Source organism: Heliangelus exortis, chromosome Z, assembly GCF_036169615.1.
Source record: "Heliangelus exortis chromosome Z, bHelExo1.hap1, whole genome shotgun sequence".
NCBI classification, from domain to species: Eukaryota; Metazoa; Chordata; class Aves; order Apodiformes; family Trochilidae; genus Heliangelus; species Heliangelus exortis.
The window spans coordinates 54179386-54192624 of NC_092454.1; the positions used below are offsets into that span (position 1 = coordinate 54179386).

A 13239-nucleotide genomic window follows, 5' to 3' on the forward strand; every position below is an offset into this window, starting at 1 on the left:
ACAGTGATAAGCAGAAGTATTTCTTTGGTCCCTCCACAGCAATTAGTCAGTTTTATTCACAAAAGGAGACAGGAAAAGTCTCCACCTGCAGTCCAATAAGGTCACATTTTTATATCCCATAAGTGACCTTGCAGTGAGAATGGCAAAGCTGCCTATGTGCAGCAGCTTCCACTTGCCTTGGTCTCCACCGAGCCATAAGTGTCTCACTAGTCTCCTTGCATGACTTTGGGCCTGTCCTCTGGTTTTACACCAGCTTTGCAGAAACTCAATTCAAAGAGTCATGGATAATATTGCATTTAGGTTGCACAGCCCTTCCCTCTCAGTCTTTACTCAGAGATCCCTTAGGACTCCTCTCAGCAGACTGACGCACCTGTGCAGGGCCTGGGAGTCCCATTGCTGTAGCCATCTTACTTCAGAGAGTTTTTTGGAAAGCAAGAGAGAGAAAGAGAATGCATTTTTCTGTTTCAGGACAAAAAAAGGTCAGAGATTCTCCAGGTAAGCTCAGAATTACAAGAAGTTGTGTCTGTTTGGTTAGAAATGGTCTTAAGGTAGTTGTACAGCAGTAATTAATGTTTGTGAGAGTAGTTTTTGAGAGGTATGATAGCTTCTATTTATCTTCTTGTTAACAAATTCAGGCGATTCCCATAGGTGGGAGCAGATCTCATTGTTTTTCAGTGCCATATTAATATTTGCTTTAGTGAAGACATTTTTGTACTGCCTGCACTTGCTTTTTAAAGTGTGGTGTTTCTGCATTCAGATTAGGAAAGAAAAAAAAAAGAAAAAAGTATAATTTGCAGTGTTTTCATATGTTATGTCATGCACTATATTTTCAGATTCCATTACAGCATACAACTTAGTCTTTTCATTAATCTAGGGGACTGGTATAGGGCTCTAAAGCAAACCAGCTTTTCTATCTTGTGCTTGTATGGCTGAATAAAATATTACAGAAAAGAAAGGAGATTTTGACTATGTGAATAAAGAACAAGACACAGATACATGGTCTACAGCTATGCTTTACTTCACTACTACAGCTCACTGCCACTATACACCCTCTAAGCCCATGTATGCTAGAGACTTATGGAAAGGCAGTGTTTTGGGGCTAATTATGGGCTGTATGAAATGGGCTCTGATGAACACCTGCTCCCAAACACCACATTTCTTCCATCATGTGGCCATGTGAAACCCAAGTGAAACCCAAAACCATAGTTTGTCTTTCTTGTATTTAATTTGCAAAATAGTCTTTCAGTGCATGCACTGAATATTGGCCATATGCTATGAAAAGCATGCATTCTTTGCAAAGCAAAACTAAGATCAGAATTAACTTGCTGGAGAATTTTTACAACCCCCTCCCACGGAGTTATGAAACTCAGGCAGATTGGGACTGGAGTACCAATGGGTCAGTAATGCAGAGGAAATTCTCATGCAAGACTGACACAACAGTTTTGAACATGTGATGCCAAAAATGTGGGTAGAGGCACTTCTCACAAATACATGTAAAGCTCTTATATTATTAGAATTCTCTGAGAGCTGCAGATTATTTCTATCTCCAGTAATCAGCTCAGAGCAATTGCTGCTATCCAAAACTGACTTTCATCTTTCATCAGCTGGGAAATAACTGTTAGTTTGAAATTCCACGGTGATCTGCTTTTGATTGAGCTGCTGCTAAAAAAAAAAAAAAAAAAAAAAAAAAAAAAAAAAAAAGTATAAACAATTACAGATAGCTACAAGCCCACTTACTACTATATCTACCTTCATAATTCAATTTAGAAAATTGCACTACCCAGCAGGGTAGCAAAATGGTTTTTTGTCAGAAAAACTGCAGACAATATTCCTTTTTTTTCTCTTCTAAGTTAATACATTAGTTTTCTGAGCTCATGTACAACCTCAGAGTGCTTGTCTCACTTGCAGGATTATTTTAATAAGGTAAAAGAATAGTGTTGGATAGGCTGTCAACAGAGATAAGCTTAATAGTGAGTTTACCTTTTAAGACTCACTAAGGCTTCAAAGTGTGCATTACTGTATGGACAGGATTCACTCACCAACATTTGTCACATCTGAGGTATTGGTATGCCATAGTCTTATGTCAGGCATCTCTTTTCAGCTAATAATCCAGGCTCCTTCCCAGCTAGGGAAGAAGAAAAGCCTCTTCCAAAAGGCAAATCTCCCCATCCTAAGATTCATGGCAAGGATGGTGGTCAGCCCACTGACATCAAGCATAGGTGACCCTTCACTGCTGAGCTGATGGCAATCTCTTCATCCGCCTTTTGTCAACACTGGGTGCAAAGTCCAGTTTGAACTGGCGCTAGCTAAAAGAGTGTCAGACTACTCTTAAAACATGACCCCTTTTCCTGCCTCTAGGCAAAGCATAAATTTATCCTGGTCTGAGAGGTTATAAATCATGCTTTGAGGGGCCAGGAGAAAGGAATGTGTTATTATGAGGAATTAGTGCTCCATGTTTGCATTTCATTAGCACTTAGAGGCCCCAGTCAAATCAGGATCTGGGGACAAGTGACATACTGGGTGGGTGCAACAGTTACCTTCCTAGAAGGTAACTAGAGGGAACTTCAGTTTTGGAAGAGGCCACAGAAGGCTTTTCCTGGCCCATCAAAGAATGGCACACCATGCAAGCAAGTCATTATGGAAGAAAGAAAGAAAGAACCAGCCATGCTATTGTTTAATTGCAAAAGAAGAAGGGGGTATGCGAGACATCAGCTGTGCAGGCAGATGGGATTTTGGTGGAGGTAAAGGAGGGAGTTAAATATCCCAGTCACTATCTCATTGAAACATGATAGCTAAAAGCAGCCTGAAAATTACACTAGCCAGGGTGGCCCATTCCCCCAAGTGCTGAGTTCTAAAACTTATCTTTTACTTGGATGATGATGAAAAACATGTGAAAATCAAATGTCACAGGGACTACTTCATCGTTATTCTCAGAAGGAATTCAAGATTATGTAGGACTGGCAGTTGGACACAGTGATTTTGAAGAGCCTTTCTAACCATGATTCTATGATTCTGTGAAAATGTAGGAGTGGTATTTGTGGATAGCAGATCATATAAAAACATGTTTTCTTTCAGATTCAGTGTCTGTAGCAAATGGTACAGCACACACTACCTAGTACAAATATGTCCCTTGGGTGACTTAATGTTAGAAAAGGCTTTGAAAATCAGACTATCTTTGTGTAGGTGCTTGAAGTCAATTCCAGTGGAATCAGTCAGTAGACAAAAGAATTGTTCCACCTCAGGGTAGAAGTTCCTATTTCAGAAACAAAAATATCGGTATTTGTTCAGCACTTTAACAAGTTTTGTCACTTCTCTGTGTCTGGAGGTGGCTAAACAAAAGCTATGAGCAAATCTTCCCTGATTTTGCAGACAACAGATAAGTCCCTTCAGTTAGTTTTAGTCATGTAAAAATTAGGGGTGTATTCTCAAGAGCTTAAGCTTTCTGGGTACTGACTGGTGTGCAGGATGCCCACCTTGTTTTGACAGAATTTAGACCAAAGCTTATCCAAACTAGCAGGCAACCAGAGATGGTAGTTTGTGTCTGCAGTGCAGCCTAGCAGCTACATGCCTGACATAGGTTTGACTTAGCTCACAGAGCACAGAGCAGATGAGGAGCTGAGGACTTAATACGGACTTTCTGTCATCCCTTATGGTGTTTGCTAGTTTAGGGCAACCTCAGTGGATTCAACTTAAACCAGTAGTTTGCAGCAGTGACTGCAGAGAGGCTTTTTGAACACTGGCTCTCCCACAGCACTACTCCCTTTGGTCAGGGCACTGTCGCTTCCTCAGCTGCATGGGGCAATCTAAATGCTGGGATTTCTCGTGGCAATAGAAGAGGCATTCAGCATGCAGCTGGTCACCATCCCCCTTCAGAAAAAGACATTGGCTGGACCAAGGGGTTCAGTCCCAAGGGACTGACTCAGCATGAGGCCTCAGATGAAGCTCCACTGAAAAACACCTGCTTCAGGAAGAAACATCATGCACTGCCTCATTTTACTGGGCAGCATAGCTGCAGTCTGTAATGACTTTCACACCCCACAATCATTTAGATGTAGTGAATGCAGTTTAAGTCACTGCGCGTAAATTATATATTTTTACTTTAATGCACAAATGTTGCAGAAATTTAAGGTCATTGGAGGAACAGGGCTGGTGAAATCCTCCCTTTCTTCCAGTCTGGGTGTGGTAGTGTATCTCTGAGATATCCATTTGAATTCCACCCCCCCTATTTAATTGACAAAATAGAGTCAGCTAATTAGTGCTTGTGGTAGCAACAGATAGCTCAGAGGACTTCCCAGAGGCTTTCTGGATGTACTTTTTCACTCTTGTGCAAGTACGCTTACCAGTCAGGAGGAAAAACCTAAGCCATTCTGATCTGTGATTTCCCACTTGTCTTTTCCAGCCACTTCTACATCTACAACGGGGACAAGTCATCTCACAAAATGTGACGTAAAGCAGAAAGCCTTCTGTGTAAATGGGGGAGAGTGTTACATGGTTAAAGACCTCCCAAACCCCCCAAGATACCTGTGCAGGTAAGAAATCCTATTTGCTTACTTTGGAGCCACCAGGTTCCAGAAATGCTTTTACTTTAAAGGAGCACCTGAACAATTTCTTATCCTGTACTTGCGGCATTAAATACGTTTTCAATTTGAAGTATGTGGAAGTGAAAATAACCTGCAAATAATGTCCTCTGTGTTATATGTATGAGGCATAACAGAGGCTAACTTGAAAGTCTTCCCACATAATAAGGGCAAGCCCCATTGATGTTTGCATGGCATGATGTTTACAATGCAGCTTGAGCCTGATGTTACAAATAATGAAACGTATACTGCAAACTAAATACACTGCAAATAGCAAATGAAGGTGTATGTGTAACTGCATAGGATCAGTACCATTTAACAGGACAAACTGGTTGTTTTTATTTTCTGCTGTAGTTGCTGCACACTTTCTGATGAGACTGGATTCACATCTCGGTTTTTTGCTGTTGTGCTTAATTGCATAAAAAGCAATGATTGTTATGGTAATTTGTAGACATTACTTTTTTGCCTGAGGATCTTGATTCAGGAAATCGTATTAGTTTAATTCTAAAGGTATGCTCATGCACCTTTCTCAAGCTTGTCCTAGTCTCTGCTGTATAGTCTATTATGTTGAGGAACGTCCCTGAAGAGTACAGTACAGGACTGGAGTTACCTCCATCCTAGCAACACATGGTGCAGCATTTACCTCTGGAGCTGAACTGGTCATAGTAAGTTATTCCACGTCCCTGACTTGAGAGGGAGCTCAGCATTAAAACCTTGGGAAATGTCCTTGGGACCTGGCAGGACTGAGTGCAAAGGGGGCACTTTTTTGGCAAAGACAAAACCTTGCAACATCGTGCTTTACTTGTGAGTTCTTGTTTGTAGAAGAACGCGTACCTATGCTTTATGAGCTTTGTCTTGCTTTGGTTTTTCACAAACAACAAATTGCTCTGTTGCTGAATATTTCATTGATTTTAGAATAATTTTTGGCTAAAGTGAATATGTATAAGTTATTGCCTCTGATGGGCTGGGTTCTTTTTTGAGAAAGAAAGACTTGTGTTAAATTTACATGATAATTATAAGACAATAGTGGACGATGAGCTATTTCCTATGACTCTCTAGAGTGTGTACAAGAGCCTACCTGCCTGTTTCAACTTTCTATCCAAGCACTGTTCAGAAAAGGTCCACGGCAGCAGAGCTGAGTATCTGGCAGGCTTGCTATTAGCATTGCCTTGACAGTATCAGAGGCATCCCATTTTCACTAGTACAGAGACTTTTTTTTTTTTTTCAGATTCAGAGATATGTGTTTGTTCTTTGATGTTATTGATTAGATAATTTTTAATTTTTTTTTTTTTTTTGAGACACTTTAATTAATTTAGGATTCTTTTCACTCTTGTAGCTTGTTTATTTTCATTTTTAATTCTGGGGCTGGAGTTGAAAGAAAAGGCAATTTCCAAATTTGGCAGAGGTGTCTCTCTCTGGGTGGCCCAAGACATATTTGGGAAAAGCATCAGAACTGTAAAATCAGAGAGGGTGTATCTCATTTACAGTAAAGCAGTGCAAAAGGGTTCTTATCCTGAGAACAGTCAGGGCCACTGCTATTTTGCAGGGCTTTCTTCTATGCCCTTTATATTGTAAAGCAAAACAGGACATGGTGGAACTAAGTAAGGAATAAAAGTATGAGTACTTGTAAGTGTGCATACTGGTAAACTGAAGAGACAAAATACGTTTCACTTCTTATTTCATTAAAAATACAGATGTCTACTTTTAATTCTACTGCTCTAGTGTTAATTAAAATAAGTATCTAACCAGTACACATTGCCTTCATTGTTCTCAGAAAATAAATCTTCCTCCAGAACATGCCTGTGGAAACAGAATGCTTGAAATATGGTACTTGCTCTTCATATTTCTGCCTCAGTAGCAAGTTCACATTTTTCCATATGGCCCATCTGTTGAGAGCAAAAACAAAATTTCTAAAGCATGAGCCATATCATTCTAAATTGGTTTTACCCCTAACAGAAAAAAAACAACAAAAAAAAAGAAACAACAAAAAAAACCCCCATGACTCAGATTCACAACAACCATGGAATTTTCCAAGTGATCTCTCTCTTTTTGTAAACCCCTTATTCTATTTTAAAAAGGAGCTTCTAAATCTGTCTTCTGTTAAAATCTAACTATGTGTTTAAGAAACAAACAAGTGTTTTCTATTGTAAAATACATAGTAAAATGATCCAGACTGTATCATATCTTGCTGTCATGGATACTGGTGTGAATGTTGAGAAAATTTCCTCCTTTCAGGGTTAACTATGTGAAATAATGAAGAAATCTGTGAAGACTTAATAATGCATTGTACAGCCACGTCTATGGTGGAATGTGTATTTCCTACAAGCATTTTAACTATGGCCCCAGACCGAACTAAACAGTCTCAAAATATGAAAGATGAAAAAGGAAGCTTTGAGAGTACTTAAATAAGCCCATATATAAAATTTTCACAATTTTCATGAGGATATGAGTCACATCTTGAAAATATCATAGCCTTCGGAAGCCTGGACATTACTGGATTCCTGTAAGGCTGAGGTTCCTAAGTCATATTTGTTCAGTTGAAAATTTGTTCAGTGTCCCCAAATTCACTGAAGGCAAAAGATCATATAATTTTTACAATAAAAATGAAGTTAAATCCATAGTTCCTAATGGAATTCTTCTTCCTTGAAGAAAAATCTTTATGAATATGTTACTCTTTTATTTTGAAGCATTCTGCCATGAAGGCCTTGCTGCTCTGACTAATTGATTTCTTACTCACAGAGATCATCTTTTCTAGTATTTTTGCAGTTACTGGAGAAATGAATTTTCACTGGATGAAAATAATGCCTGTCTCTAGCCAAAGAATGCTGTTTGTTTTCATAACAGTAAAAGAGTGAATTACATACTTTTAATGATACCGTCAGTTTCTGTATCTGTTTTCATGTAAAGGCCTTGGTTCAACAGGTTTGAAAGAATTGCTCGAAACCAGCAAAAGGAGATTGGTTTCTGTGATGACACCAAAAGTTCCAGAGGTATTTGTAGATCGAGAGGATAGAAATACTAATTCTGACTTAGGCTAAGAAATGGACTACTAAATACAGAGTGTACTGCACCTCCCATGAAAAAACAAACAAACAAGCAAACAAACCAAAAAACATTCTGCCATCATGCATTTGCTTTGAAATTATTATTTGAGGTTTTGGTCCATTCTTTTTCTGCCAAAAAACACTATTTGATGATATGCATTCCATGTTCTGAGAAGGCCCTTCTGAATGCATGCAAATACAGTTCTTTGGAACTCCTATGTACAGAGGAAAAAAGCAGTATTTTTTGTTTGTGTGGTTTAGTATTGTGTTTTCATCCATTTAACACAATAAATAAATATACCAAGTAGCCCTTCTCTAGGCAGGAAGGAAATTATAAGGCTCCCACATCACAAATGTCTACTTCTGTAAGGCAGCTCTATTGGTCCAAGTTGGTTGACTCCAGATTTTGCTAGTGTCATGAAAGAATATGGTACATGGGCAATGAAGTAGAAAGACAGAACAAGAAATAATGTCTGGAAACTGAGTAGGACAAGGTGGTTTGAAAACAGCACCATCACAATCTGTAAAAACACAGTCTGCAGAAAACAACCTGGAAAACACCACTGCAAATGATCCTGCTCTGCACTTCTGAGAAATAAAGTGCCTTGGGCATTCACACATAATCATAAGCAGACAGGCTCATCTCAGCTATCAGCTCAGCTGGCCCACTCTGGACCCATTCTCAGCAGCAGGTGCTGCAGTCTATTCACTGACAATGGTTTCAGAGCAAGTATAAACACACTTGAACTGGTTTGAGCACCATCTCAACAGGGCTGACCCTGCTCAGTCTGGAAGTGATTTTGTCAGTGTCTGCACTAGGGCTCCAGTTGTTTTCGTCACCTCCACAGCTGCACCAACATCTGAAAACAAGCAGGGACAGAACCAGCAACCCTCACTGGCTAGTGGGAGGAGCAAAGCCTGAGCCTTTTCATCAGCAGCATGTTTATTAGTACTATGTAGGGCTGAGACTGACAAACAAGATGTAGAAGTAAAAAGAAAGCCAATGCAGATGTGAATGCCAGCTTTCCAGGGACAGGTATTTAACAAAATGACAGTAGTGCAAAATAAAACTGAGAACATGTTGATTAAAACATTTTTACTCTCTTTCAATAACACATATCAAAATACCTTCTATCAAAGGCATTTTGTCTTATATCAAAGGTGAAAAGAGTCTTCTATCATACCCCAGCAATACCACCTTTTCATGGCAAAGTTATCCTTGGTAACATTTTTCTCAACTGACTGTGTCTGTGGAGACTGGAATCTCTCTACTCTGGATACTTATCAAAAGATGTAACTTCGGCTCTGAAGAACATAGGCTCCCTTCCATAAGAAACTGGTTGGTCATTACAGCAAATCAGCTCCAAACAATCATCTGCAGATCCTCAGAATATACCTTTATAATACAAAAATAATTCCTATGTGGGTTATTTGAACAAGATATTAGTGCTTATGCCTGACACCTATCCTCCGCCAAAGTTCTTTTCTGGAAGTCCCACATATTAGAGTGGTAGCATCCTTGACCATTAGGGCTAGAGGCAGCTGTGGAAGAGTGGAATTTTAAAAGTCAAGATGGCTTTCAATACAATTTAAATTTGGGTCAATAGAAGAGGTGGGGGATTATTCTGAACAACTTGTATTTGCAAATAAGAAGGCTCTTTGGCCCTTGGCAAGGAGATGATGAAGTGGTTTAAATGGAGGTGAGCATTGGATGAGCAGCATGAGATGAAGAGGAGGGGATTCTGCATCATGGAAAACTCATAGAGACCAGAAAGACAAGCAACACAAGCGAGATGTATTCAAGGAAGGAGATGGCAGATAATTTGAGGTTTCACACTGATTAAGAGTGAATAGAAGATGGAACTTTATAGGTGTTTAGAATGGTGGATAGTCATTCACACTTAAGTCTGAAGCACATAAACGTGCATTGCTATGGTGGTATTTTGGACCAAATGCCTGAACTAGGCCCCAAAATGGAGACTGAAGGTAAAGGAAGAATTGACAGCAAGAAGTAGAAGAAAAGACGGGCAAAGCAAAGAAGACAAATTCCTTCACTAAAACCAAGCGGCAAGGTGCACTAACGTTTTCTGCAGAAGAGGATACGAACTGAAAGGGCAGACAGCTGTGGGGCTTCAGATTTTGAGAGCATCTCTGTACTGTCATCTTACTTGCTGAGTGGATTATTTCTCCATTTATTGGACTCTTAATCATACTTCCTGCCACTGGGCTTGAGTTTGTCTTCTCAGGTTTTGGAATTTTATTTTTGTTTTTCTGTGGTTGCTGTATTAACTACTCCTCTTCAAAAGAAATCAAAAGAAGATACAACTTGCCATTACAGAAATAGGGAAATCCTGGTATTTTCATAGATCTGATGGTGAAAGCAACAGTGTAAATTGCTGTTACACACTGCATTGCAGATTTTTTTTTAAATTCCACCTGACCCCTTCATGAGACGGAATAAACAATGAGCTGATACACATTTTTGCTAGCTGTGATTCTCCTTCTTTTCCAGAACACACAAAGACTTCCTAGATTTTGCTCTGGTGGATTTTTGCTGTAAATTTCACAAAGTGGTATCTTCTGGAAAGGTTACACATTCTTGCCCCTTTTCTGAGCATTTTTCACTAACACCTAACCAGGAGATCACTTAATGCACTCCCGTCTCCATAGGCCAGCAGATGTCAGTCTGTTAGTGCAGTGGTTTTGGTGTACTATTGCTTATCACATTTTTGCCCTTTAGGTGCCAACCTGGATTCACTGGAGCAAGATGTACTGAAACTCTGCCCATGAAAATCCAAAACCAAGAAAGTATGTTAAATAATCTGAACTTTGCTTTCTTCCCCAACTACAGCAACAAAATCAATAGTACTTGGTGTTTTCACAGTTCAGCTGGAACCGGCCTCTTTACTGACTAATTCATGACCTGATTCTCTAAAGTAAAACCTGTGCACCATGGCATCATTGACCTCCAAAATGTTTCTCATTTATGTGATTTTTGATCTTTCCATCCATTTGCAGATGCATTTGTATTGCACACACTGGCAGCTTTCTTGTTTGGGAGACTGCTGTAAAGTGCAACCCAAAAAGAGCAAACTCATGGAGATGAGGGATGTACAGATCTTGTGTCCTCGCTGCCTTGTGGAAAGTGCATCCTAAAAGCAATTTGGGAATTTGGAATGGTGGATTTCTCTCTTTACACCTGGAAACACAGATTATCTGGATTGGTTTGGTTTTGGCTGGTTTAAAGGGGGGGTTTCTCTTCATTTCCACAGAGCAAATCAGTTGCTCTCAGCATCTTGAACCATTTTGACACGCTAAACCGAGATTCAGTTTCTGAAAGTGAACTCACCAAGTCAAATCAGTTCACACTGAAGGAGCTTCTTTCTTAGCATATATTCACCTCTTCTCTTTTCTCTGTTTTTTCTCTACCATTTTTTTTTTGTTTGTTTTTCCTCTCAGGTGCCCAAATGAATTTACTGGTGATCGCTGCCAAAACTACGTAATGGCCAGCTTCTACAGTACGTCCACTACCTTTCTGTCTGTGCCGCAGAAGAAGCATGCTCAGTCAGTGCTGCTTTCTTGTCGCTGCATCTTTCCTCCAATTTTTTTTTTTTTTTTAAATCTGTAACTAGATTTGTTGCCTAAGGCCTAATATTCATTGTCTCTGCCTGCTGCATGAAAATTATAACAAAAAGCAATTGCAATACTCTCCTGGGTTGTTTGGCATTGAGGATATGGGGAAATGCAAGACTTAGGAATGTGGGGAAATTAATGGTTTGTGTGATACCAACTCCCCGCTGACATCAAGCAGTAAAGGTGCAAAAGTGACATTTTGATAGTCTTGGGATTTATTTGCCACAAAAAGCTTCTGTCTCCCAGCAAAGGGACAGGTAGCTAATCCTCTACGTGTATGTGAGATTTGTGTTTAGATGTACAAGTTAAAGGTAATTGACATGCTTACATCATTCCTAATGAGCACATACCAAAGAGAATCAAAGTGTTCTTTCTCCTCATTGTGCAAGTTTCAGGGCAAAGAGTAAAGGAAGAAAAAAGAAAAGGGGGATAGACACCATAAACAGTGGGCTCTGACTTATTTATTTGTGGGTAACAGGTGCAATAGATCAAGTATTTCAGACCATTATTAATTCACTAAAGAAATGTTCCAGACAAACACACAGACATACACACACAGAGGACCCTCTCTGTGTCAGATTGCTGGTAGAATCAGCACAGCAGTCACATATCTCACAACATTTCCCATAGAGGGAAGGGTTAATATTATTACTTTTCAGGGAGGAATCAGACTGAATATTTATTTTCTCTCATTGGTTATAGCAAAGTCAAAGGTAACATATTAGAAAATTGCTTAGATCTTACATTTCAATGTATATGTACTATTCCTAATCAGTTGTCTCTGGCTTGAGAATGTACTATGGTCTAAGAGTGGTATTATAGGAACTATTTTTTTGATGGATTACTTGCCACCACAGAAAGATTTTGAAGACTAGCTAGCTTAATTTAATTGCCATTACTATATGACAAAAAGCTGTTATCATATGCTGGACATTTTGGAGCCTGGAGAGCTGCATATGTTTTCTTTTAAACTGATGGATGAAAAATGTCCATATATAATTCATACTGCCCATCATGGAAGCTACCCATGTAAATCCCAAGGGTGCTGACTGCTGACCAGATCTTCCAGCATTCATGTTTGTATTTTATACCCTGTTTTTAAAATGTTCATAGTGTTAATTTTTTAAAATGCCTTTGGTAACTATGGATTTGAATATTTTTATGCTGTTACCATGTTTAAGTTTATCAAACATTAGACTTAAGTGGCCTTACTGTGTGAAAAGTGAAGTTCAAATTTTCTGATCTTAGATGAAAATCAGGTGGTGAAAAATTGTATGGTGATCATAAATTCATTCTCCTACTCAGAAAACAAAAAAACCCAAACCAAACCAAACCAACCAACCAACCAAACAAAACAAAACAAAACAAACAAAAAAACCCAAGCAAACAAACAAACAAAAAAAAAAAAAAAACAAAAAAAAAAAAGAGAAGTTTTAGGTGGGTTTTCCTTCATTATTTTTTCAGTTCCTTAACTCTGGTTGGGATTTTCTGAAGCTGTCTCCATAGAGAAGGCGTAGGTGTCCTTGCCTTGCTAGTAATTTTGGTAAACTGTAAGTGCTTTAAGTTGGTCCACCATTCTTGTCCTTGAAATGCACCACTACCTTCCTCAGGCTTGGGAAGGGTCTAGGCAATGGCTATGAGACAATTCAGGCTACTGTGCCCCTGCAGTATAACATCAGGTTTCTTATACCACTACAAATCTTAAAATGACACTTCTGGTAAATATAGAGTGAAGTTGCATTTATATTTAACCAGTAAGATCAGTGAAGAAGCATTTATCTGACCTTTTATTATTACACCCAGTGCAGACTAGAACACATAATTAAAACAGAATCTTAGAATGGGAGTTACCCTCTGTTAAATGTTGCATTTGGAGCCTGAAGCCAAACTTATGCACTAAGTGTTGCAAGTGATTAACTTAGCTCTGTAGATGGAGCATTTGCAAAGTACAGAGCAAACTGGGATGTTAAACAGCATGTCAATAA

General features: G+C 39.0%; 1 protein-coding gene across 11 annotated transcripts in view; it reads left to right on the top strand.

The window, feature by feature from the left end:
• The window catches only part of NRG1 (neuregulin 1), a 285176-nt gene that overhangs the window by 248312 nt on the left and 23625 nt on the right, over positions 1-13239 (top strand). For 7 of the 11 annotated variants that reach the window (XM_071730306.1, XM_071730308.1, XM_071730300.1 and 4 more), the window contains 2 exons: positions 4400-4529; positions 11081-11139. In XM_071730306.1, coding sequence (XP_071586407.1) covers positions 4400-4529; positions 11081-11139 — 189 coding nt within the window. Of the gene's footprint in view, positions 1-4399; positions 4534-10361; positions 10430-11080; positions 11140-13239 lie in introns of those variants that run through there. The other 4 variants (XM_071730309.1, XM_071730310.1, XM_071730302.1 and 1 more) reach the window with 3 other exon arrangements.